This window comes from Typopeltis vanoorti, chromosome 1 (genome assembly GCF_054136105.1).
Source record: "Typopeltis vanoorti isolate ZY-2024b chromosome 1, IOZ_Tvanoo_1.0, whole genome shotgun sequence".
NCBI lineage: Eukaryota > Metazoa > Arthropoda > Arachnida > Uropygi > Thelyphonidae > Typopeltis > Typopeltis vanoorti.
This window is the reverse complement of record NC_143549.1, coordinates 32,030,130-32,040,652: the sequence shown is the minus strand read 5'-3', so window position 1 is coordinate 32,040,652 and position 10,523 is coordinate 32,030,130. Positions and strand designations below refer to the sequence as shown.

Below are 10,523 nucleotides of genomic sequence, written 5' to 3'. Positions count from 1 at the left end.
ATTGTAAAGTCTGAAATAAATATTGTTAATTTGAATACTGATGAACAGAAAACTGGGGGAAAAGTTTCCAAATATGTTTAAATATAAAATATAATTATGTCTTTTATTTAATTTTCAATTTTGGAAAAAAAAAAAAACGAAGCATTATATTGTATGTATAGATACGCCATTTCTTTGTAAAATGCAGAATTAGAAATCATCTCTTTCTCTATAATACATGTTTGCATTATATCCTACAGCAAAGACGAAAAGGGTATCACTTCCGTAAGTTTATTTACGTAGAAAGAGCAGGCATAAATCAGAAAATATTTCATGTTTGGGTGAGTGTGTAAGACACTGTTGTGTTTAGCTGAGGTCAATTAAAGAGTCTACCGATGCACACTATAATGACCTGCTTGATCGTTCAATCGGTTCGTTGCACTTCGTGTCAAAGGCACTGATTACTTGATAAGTTCCACTTGGACTTTAGCGCTGGCTGTGAGATAAATTAGCCGCCCCACTTAACTACCGCACTCTATATGCACTTTCTTTATAAGTACCAAACAAATTGTGGGGCAGATAATGTATTCTTCCTCTCCCACCCTGTGTGCTTGTATTTTTGCAGCTGAGGTGAAGCTGTAATGTATTTCACAAGTTAACGTTCACCATTCCAATCAATCAAGGTAAAAAAAAAAAAAAAAAAGTAATAGGAGTTTTAATGTAGATACGTCAGTTTTTTAACCTGGTAGCAGACGTTTTTTCGATAATATACTGTTTGACTACGTCATCTATCCACGACTTCAGGTATAATATGGTAAATATAACGTGTAACGCGGTATTATTTTTTAATAGACTACAAAAATAAATAAATAAATAAATATGATGCTTCTTTTGACTCCATGGAGGTTTAATAATAATAATGCGACGGTCACTTTTTATTTTTAATCATTTCCTATCATATCCACATTATATGATGGCAACAACAACAACAAACAAAAAAAAATACAGTCTATTTAATACAATTGCTATTGTAATTGTTGCGTTTTTATTTATTTTTGTTTTCTGGCATTATGCCATCAATAAAATACAAAACGCTTACGTAAAACATACATCACACACATTTCATTACTAGCAACGGATGGCGATGTCTATCTTCGTCTGCTAAAAAATGCATATTTTCATGTATCAAACTGATATTCATGTAATTACAATGACTTCTGTGAAGGACAATTTCTGTTAAGGAAATCAGTAATAAAAATAGTGCACATCCATTTAGCGAAAAAAAAAAAAAAACAGTGGGAGACATGATTACGACTTAACTTAATGTATTTAAATAACTTTAAAAAATTTAACTGTTCGGGAGAGATTTGATGCATTTTTAAATCTAACTGGGGAATTGTTAGGAATTGATAATCCAATATCAATTCCTAACAATGCCTGCATCCTGAAAGTTTTAGTTAATGACGTCATCGAGTATATTCATGATTAATTGTTGAATGTTTTTTAGTTAAAGCAGTAGCTAAAAACATGTTTGCAAGCGCTAGTGTGAAGTATGTTGTGTTTTTATTGCTTTCTTTTAGCAATCTAAAGATAGACTGCTTTCCTATTAAATATGTAAAGTTAGAGTATAATGAGATTATTACTGAAGAAAAATACCTGTCAGGCTTTGTACCCTCGAAAGGTGAGAGAGAGAGATTAGAAGCAATAAAAAACACTAATTTATCTCTTACATCAAAGGTAACTTTCTATTTATGCGTTGCACTTTTTTTTTCCTTCTTGTAGGCAAATTACAGGTATTTTTTAAAACGATGATCTTTAACGTGTCTACATTTGTGTTCGGAGAAGATCCTTCTAGATCGAATGTCGATGTTTCTTCCGAGTTTTCTCACGATTTTGAAGAGATCTTCAGTAAATACATTCCAGATTTCACAATACTGAAAGGTGAGAGAGTTACCGCTAGATTAAAATATTGACGTTTTATATAATTTGATTAAATTGGCAAGTAACACATAAGGCTAAATGATTTAATTTTTTTTATTAATATCTCAGCAATCTTTTTTTTTTTTTATTTGTAATGTGGGCATGGAATTGAAAGTAATGAAGATGTTAACATCGGGAGCGTTGACCAATCTCTGATATAGTTAAGTAGGATTTTTCCTTCTCTTTGAAACCCGGAGTTTTAACCCATCTCAGACATTTCTACCATAGAAATGTCTCTCCTACTGACAATAATGAGAGTTAGGGTTTAGGAACACAAGATGGACGGTCGTATGTTGTATCGATAGTCACGCGCTCAGCTTACATTACACGGAAGTTACTGCAGTCCCTTCTGAAGTTCAACTGAAATCCGCTTATTCTCCAAAAGGCATAAACGGAAATCGTTTTTGTCTTCGATTTTGGAAATTATGAGTCAACCAGTCTCCATCTTTATCCGTCACCGAAAGCTGAATCCATCAATGTTGATACAGCATACAACCTTCCATCTTCCTGTGTCTCTAAACTGTAACTCGTATTGTTGTTGTAAGAATGTAAGTTGTAAATTTGGAGAGAATTCTACTTGGCTGTATCAGAAATCGACCAACCTGGAAGAGGCTGGGAAAAAAAAAAAAAAGAAAAAAAAAGGCCTAGAAAAAGTTGCTACAGTGGCTATATTTTTAATGAATATAGCGGATAAACGTGAAAATAAACACTTTTCAGGAATGTGTTACTTTTAATTAAATACCACAGTTCCATACAGAGCTAATTAAACAAACGTAAGCCACTGATTACTGACGTTTTTGGGGGAAGGGGTCAAAATTTGGAACTTCACTTGCTTGACCTGTATGTAAAATTTAATTTAGATGTTTTTATTTATTTATTCTAAATTCCATCAACAAAAAGTGGGCGATGATGAAATTCATCGCCCACAGCATTTTGCAGGGCTGCACTGGACAGTATAGAGATCCGAAATGGATGGTAACATATCAGGAGGCTTCTTGAAAAGTCGGAACTCTTAAGTTACTTAAATATAAAGAGCCAATAGGCTTCATTTCTGCGCTATAAACATTATTTAAATTAAGGGGATATTAAATCCCACATTATTTTAAAACCGAATAAGAAACTTAAAGATTGGAATCAGAGAGTTTCTTGCCGAATATAGTAAACTATAAAAATATCAGCGATTACTAGCGTGAGCTAATGCAAGTGATTCCAGTACGTAGTACAATACCGGCCAACTCGCAGCAAAGGTGGTAAAGTTCTTTTCGCTATACCCTTTGGTATTAATTTGGTCTAGCTACTCACTGATGAGGCCTCAAAAAAGGCTGAAACCGGTCTGGGTAGTGACCTCCTGCCATAATGTAATAACAGCATACATTTCCTAGGAAATGTGTTTTTACATTATGGAAAATACCTAAGAATAGTGATCATAACTTTACCGACTTTGTTGCGAGTTGCCCGAGTTTGTACTACGTACTGGAATCACTTGCATTAGCTCACGCTAGTGATCGCCGATATTTTTATAGTTTACTATATTCGGCTTGAAACTCTCTGATTCGAATCTTTGAGTTTCTTATTCGGTTTTAAAACAATGTGGAATTTAATATCCCCTTAATTTAAATAAGTCGGAACTTAATGTAGTTGCCACCTATACTGACAGATCGGCCCCAGGAGGAGGCTAAGAAGAGTAGGCAGAGGAAATAATGTCAAGGCCATATTAGACTACGAGTTTGTCTCGTTTCACTGCATATCCCATTCTTTATCAGATTTCTAAAACACCGGCACGTTAAGACAATCAAATAACGTATAGAGTGGCTTCGTTAAAAAAAAAAAAAGTGCAACTAAACCTTACAAAATATCTTTTATATCCCTTACCAACATTTACATTTTGTGCGCTACTTTTGACCAAACCACACAATATCAGCTACAATAACCGCGCTCAATCTTATCTACTCAGACTCTGTATGATTCCTAACACAATGATGGTACATTTTTTTTTTTTTTTTTGCATGGTGTGATATTTCTTACCAAAGGATGTGCAACCTTGAATCCTCTTTTTGAGTCGCATATCATAGTTTTAAGCATTTAATTCTTCCTAAAAACTGTCATTTATTATCTTAGTTGCTGTTTGTGAGCTTTTTTTTTTTTTTTCACGATTTTCTTCCTGATTATTTAAATGACATCTTTCACTGTATTTTATTCCGAAAAAGATTTCGGATTCGACTAACCGAAACACGGGAAATTTTTTTTTTTCTTTTTTTTTTTTTTTTAAATTCCGCCGAATAACTGAAACACCAGATATAACCTTGGCGTTTCAATTATCTGATTTTACAAGATCTGATTTACACTGCAGTAAAGAAAAAGCATTCAGATATTACATAAAAGTAACCTAATATGACTCAAATTGTATTAATTAAATCTTGATCGCTTAATTCCTTCTTTATCTGCTACTCTCTTTTCTTGCAGTAAACTTACAGAAATTTCTAAAGGCAGCCATTTACTACGTGTCTATGCTAGTGTTCGGACAAGATCCGTTTTCTAACACATGTTGCGGCATCCTTCCTTATATGATCACGTGTAAAATGATCTCTGACGATCGTGGGCCTGCCGATGATCGCTTACCATGTGCTCCTTTGTTAGAAGACACCGTCCGTTTTCCACAACCACGTTCTGAAAGTGCAGCTTTGGTGCCAACCGTGGCTATTCGTCCGCACCATTCTGAACACGTCTTCCCTTTTGCTCCTAGAGATCTAGAGTTCCACGCGCCGCTTATACATGCCAATCAATTGGCCAGGCTTCCCCATCGAAAGACTTACTTTCTGGATAATAGACGGAGATGGTACAAAGTATTCGGACACGGAAATCTCAACGAGGAATTCTATGTGTGTGTCACCGATGTCAATGGCTTTACCACTTGTGAATTTCTGAGCAAATGCCCTGAAGAGTCTTCCGCAGGTCCTGTGACTTGGAGGGATTTAGGGAAAGTAATATTTGGCTTGCTTTTACCATTTCTACTCTGCCTCCTAGTAAGGATTTTCAATTTATTCTTTGTATCTTTTTATTTCTTAAAAATAAATAACTTGTTATTTTATTTTATTTTTAATTATTATTATTTTTCTCTAGCTAGCTTAAATGTTTTGTGGCATTTGTGGAAACATCGCTTGATTCTCGGAATACTTTTCATTACACTTTTCTTATATATTTTAAACTGCATAAAAATGCCCACTTTTAAGTTTAAAAAAAAAAAAGAAGAAAAATTCACATTTGACGTCCGTGTGGTCACTGCCGTATCTCACAAGATTTTGGCAATGATGTCTTCTGCTAGAATAAGTGGCAGGATTCCCTTTCCACACAAAGTTTGTAAGACAATCACAAACATTCATGCTCCTTTCGAGATTCGAACCCACAGCCTCTTGGCTGGAAAACGGACACGCTAACCACTCGGCAACCAAGCCGGCAACACCGACTACCAAAAAATTATAAAAACAAGCCACTGGATATCAATAAACTGATATTAAAAAAAAAAAAAAGTTCTTCCACGTCTTGAAGCAAAGATAATGCGGTGAAACTTAAGGGAGGGGGAGGGCTTGATACGTGTTAAACATAGATGATTCAACAACCTTGAGCTACACTGTTGAATGTTTCATACAGAAGTTGGCAGGCTGCTTTTGTCTAACAAGTTAGCTATGTGTTGTGTCTGCGCATAGTTTATGCCAAAAGCCTTCACCAGACAACACTAATTGGGGAGAGGGGGGATATAGTGAGTTCACACTGATTTCTGCAGCGTTTTCCTTCTTCTCTAAAATTTTACTGTTTTTCACCGCTGAAGAGGAGTCACAGATTCTACCAAAAATGCAGCCAACAGAATATCGTTGGCCAGTTTCGTTCTTTAAAGCGAAAAATATGTGTTTTGGTTGTAAATTAGAAGATGGCTGAAGAAACTTTCACTCACCCTCTCCATTTTTTCTTATTATATTTTATTCGAGACAGCCACTTTTCCTTGATGTAGGTAGGTAGGTAGGCTTTCCTAAGGCAACTTTCCGAACCAAATATCTTTCAGGACTTCTCAAATCACAAATGTGCGTTTTCTTTCTTGTAAAGAATTCTTCGTAGTACTTATAATGAGGACATAAATAAAGAAGATGAGCAATGCTAGCACACGAAGAAAATGCCATTGTTACCGCTCAAATTGAGGAAGTTTGGGTTTGGCAGGAGCAATTTCATTTTTCCGTATACAGAGCACCATTTTTATTGCCAAACAACCCCCTTAAGATTCAAGATTTGGCCATATTTGAAAACTACCTCGTCAGACAGTTTATAGATGACACACGATGAATTGGACTTTTTCTTGAGTTTTAAACTCGAAACCCTCCAATATGATCTTCATACAGTAAGACAAAACGTGCAGAAATATATACAGTAGCTTGTCACAAAAACAGAGAATATTGCACGGGAGGACACGAGAAAACTTCCTGATCCTGAGACAGGAGAATAATCATTTGGGGATTAAAAAATATCCTTCACTAATCCAAAGGATAAAAACGTCGTAGGCTTTAAATGACCAGCTGCTCCCAAGGAAGGAGTAAGATGAATTGGAATGATTTTCATTCCAATTGTCATCCATCACTATTTTCTCTATTGAAGAATATTCAAATTTTCCGAGGATAAAAGCGCTCTAGAAATTAGAGCTTGGGCCAATCATTGCGCTCTATTTAATAACACAAATCATGTCGAGAAATTCCACTTACCAACTTTGTTTCCGCACTTATTTCAGTGTTCCAAATTCTGGATTCAGAGGTTTTTATTTGTCAATTTTACGCAATTTTATATGGAATTTATTTTGTAACGCATTTTCTCCTTTAGTATTTTTTAGTTAATTTAAGATAACCCTCTTTGTTCTCCTCCGTAGTTGTGTATGCTACATCGCACTCTTACCTCTAAAGAAGAATACAGAAAAAGGGTTTTCCTGAAAAGAATTGAAGAAGGAATGAGGATAGCGAATTGGATGTGCAAAAAGAAAAGAAGGAGTATAGAACAAGTAAGATGATTGTCACATGAACATTCTAATTTTTTTTACATGTGCAAGCAGAAATAATGATCCTTTCATTCGAACAATATTAAGTGCTTTTTTGTGTTCGATATTTTTTTTTTTTTTTTTTTGCATTCTTCCTTACTCCAGCGACAATAATGGATTTATTGTAAACTCATTTGGTGACCTCAAAAGCACTTTTCGATGTAAAAAGGAACGCCAAATAACTGTATGCTATTTAAGAATCAGGTATTTTCGGTCTATTTTACTTCCTTAATTACAACTAAAGAAGTTTTACGATTTATAATAATGTATGACCGAACGTAGAAGGTAGTAACACACTCTCTATCTTTCCTTATACAGTCTTTCACGAATGGATAGGTCATTCAAATTAAACCCAGCCAGCTACCTAACTGCTTCACCATAAAATCGCCACTCTTTTATGAGTCTTCAAGAAAATAGTTTTGGAAGAATGTCATATCACTAACCACAGATGAATTAAACAATTTTGTTGATTATAAAAAAAAAATGCCTTGTAGGAATGGCAAATGATATTCCTAGTTGAACCATCTTCACCATTTCATTGCATTTATCAGTACTTCTTACACGTACAGTGTATAAATGTTTTATTTCTATTTCCGTATCGTTTTTCGGGATTTATGCGCACTGCATTTTGTACCAGATAAATACGGGAATAGAGGTAGGATTTAACCTCATCTAGAAACATGCCCAATTTTTTTTAAGTGTAAACGACAAGAAATATTTACATTGCTTCTGTTAAATTCCTTTTATTATTGAAATAATAAAGCATGACGGCTGACCTCACTTTTCACCTTACCAGGCATATTTTCCACCATTTTCCGATAATGATCTAGACAATGTTTCCAAGGATTCTTTCTTCCCTGCGAAAGACTTCTTTCTTCAACTGAACACTCAAAGGTGTTCAGCTGAATACAGATCGGGAATCTCTGTAGGCCAGTCAATTTTCCTCCTCATCATTGTCCTCTAACCACGTGGTAACGTCCCTTGAAGTATGACAAAGTGCAGTACTGTGTTAAAAGGGACATATTTCTTAAAAGCACACGGATTGGAAAGCAATGCATTATCCAAAAGGGTTACATATCTATCAGCATCCATCTTTCCAGGAACTAGGGAGAAACATCTCCACACCATTACAAATCCGATTTTACATCGGGATGGTGCATTAGGGCATAAGGATCTAGTGGAAAAATCTGTGTCTCAGACTTCTAATCTAATCCTCTACAACTGTGCAAATGTTCAATGCACAGTTACAACAGTAACTGTGCAGTGCTTTATTGTGTCATACTGTTAACTTTATCCCTTGACAGTCTTTGAACTAACACATGGCTAGTTTGTTTTTATATCGGACTATCATATTTCTGTAACTAGCTTTCGAAGCACTCTTTGGTTCCATAATTTATATAATTAATTCTACTTTACTACCAATTTCAACTGTTAAAGAGACAAAATGTTTTTCCACTGCAGAATTAGTAAATGTTATTTCTCAAATAATAAGAAAATACACTGACAGACAAAGTACTTTTTAAACAAAACTATTATTACTCAGTGAGATTCGCAAGGTTTCTGTTCATACATTTCTTAAGCCTGTGGTCACATAAAAATTAACTTGAAGCCTCCTAATTAGAGTAGTACAACTCGCCTGAGCGATTATTAACATTACAGCTTTTCTAGTCGTGTTTGCTCAGCGAATCACGCCACACAATAGACTCTTGATGTGTCGTCAGTTCTAGACAACGCTAGTTCCTGAAACGAGAATGACTGTCTTCTGTATTGCACCAGGGAGTCCTGATAACGATCCTGATCTGAACCAAAACTGAATCCCTTACTTATATTTCAGCAAGAACCTCCTCTTTATCAAAGTTTGTGTGAAGTAATTAAACCGTGATTTATTATGATTATTATTATTATTATTGTAGATTTTGTTCTTATGGTTGCTAACGAAAGCATATCAACCAATAAACTGCTCGTAAAAAAGAATTCGAATTGTTAAATTATTTTCATACCGACATACAGAATATTTGAAGTTTCTTATACAATAACTGATAATATTAATATTTAATATTATCATATTAATATTTTAATTATATTTTTCAGAAAACGCATGTGCTGAGTAACTTAATAAATCGGATTGAATTAAACCTCAAAAAGAAGAAATGGATAGAAAGAATGCTACTCAAGGTCAGTGCACATTTTAAGTCTTATTATTTTTGTAAGCTGTTGGTAGGAGCAAGTACTCTTTCTCTCTACTACTCCTGGTATTTATGGCGACTAGATTATTGCTAACAAAAGGGATGCTTTCTTCACTAACAGCATCATTTTTTTTAATTTGCATAAATTATTTCTTGCCTTTGCATACTCATTTTCTTTATTAATTCCTTTCAGATTCTTGAGGGCACTTCAGATATAAGTATTAGAATGCAAAAGATCGACTCAAAATGTGCTAAGTCGAACAAACCGTAAGTACGCATGAAGTCTATTTAAAATTTTTTAAACTGATGCTTTTTTATTATTTTTTTTAAGTCTCTGATATGGAACCATTCAGCTTATAGCTGTTTGAATTACATTATCTTGTTTTCACAATTATCCAAAGCGAGATTATAAATGATAGATGATAAACGACATCCATACAAAAAAAAAAAAAACTTAGTTTTGCAATACAGAACATAACGTACGATGAATAACTGCAAGTTTGTTATGATGAGTCGATGTGCTACTTTATTATGTAGGCAACTATTATAAATTAATAAAATTGCACAATTTTACAGTCAAGTTCATGAAACTCTTTTTTTTTTTTTTTTTTTTTTCAAATTTACTAATTTGAAACTAGTGTGTTTATCGAGTTGAAACTAAGTTTCTCACATAACTAAACAAATGTAGTTATTATTATTATTGTTATTATTTTATCGCAGGCATACTTTGCAGTTGGATGCCCTCGTGAATACCTCCCACGTTAAGGAATTTTCAGACATACAGCAAAGGCTCTTAGTGGTGACCAGTGGCACTCGGATATTATGCGCTGAAATAAAAGAAATCGAAAACAAACAAAAGAGTAAGAATGACAGAAGGGCTGAAGTGCACAGCCTGCTGACAGATGTTGATGCTGTGCTCAAAGAGGTAGGATTTTAATGAGTTAGAAACTATGGTAAATATTGTATTATCTGATTTTCCAAAACTGTATTATAATTTGTATTAGAACTGTTTTAATTATAATAATAAAACAAAATAAATATTATATTATTTATAACACGTGTTATAAGTTGTGTTATATGAAAACAAAACAACATAATAGAATGGCATGTTTTAATTTTATATATAAAGAAAAACATTGCAACTGTAAATTATATACTGAAAAGGTATAAAAATTAAGAGTTTCCTTAATTAAATTCAATAAAATGATAATATTTAAGATGCAAACCATAACACTTAAAGAATAAATGAAGTATTTTAAAAATTCATTTCATATTTAACAATATAAATTATATAAATTATAAATTAG

The 10,523-nt window shown here is 33.8% G+C and overlaps 1 protein-coding gene across 1 annotated transcript; it reads left to right on the top strand.

Moving 5' to 3' along the window:
* Positions 1–588: 588 nt before the first annotated feature.
* Positions 589–10,153, top strand: LOC150109871 (uncharacterized). The gene is made up of 7 exons (XM_090396415.1): positions 589–662; positions 1,762–1,920; positions 4,423–4,982; positions 6,866–6,994; positions 9,122–9,205; positions 9,410–9,483; positions 9,937–10,153. Exons 2-7 carry the CDS (start codon positions 1,788–1,790, stop codon positions 10,151–10,153), a joined length of 1,197 nt encoding a protein of 398 aa, XP_090252541.1. The 5' UTR covers positions 589–662; positions 1,762–1,787.
* The last annotated feature ends 370 nt before the right edge of the window (positions 10,154–10,523 follow it).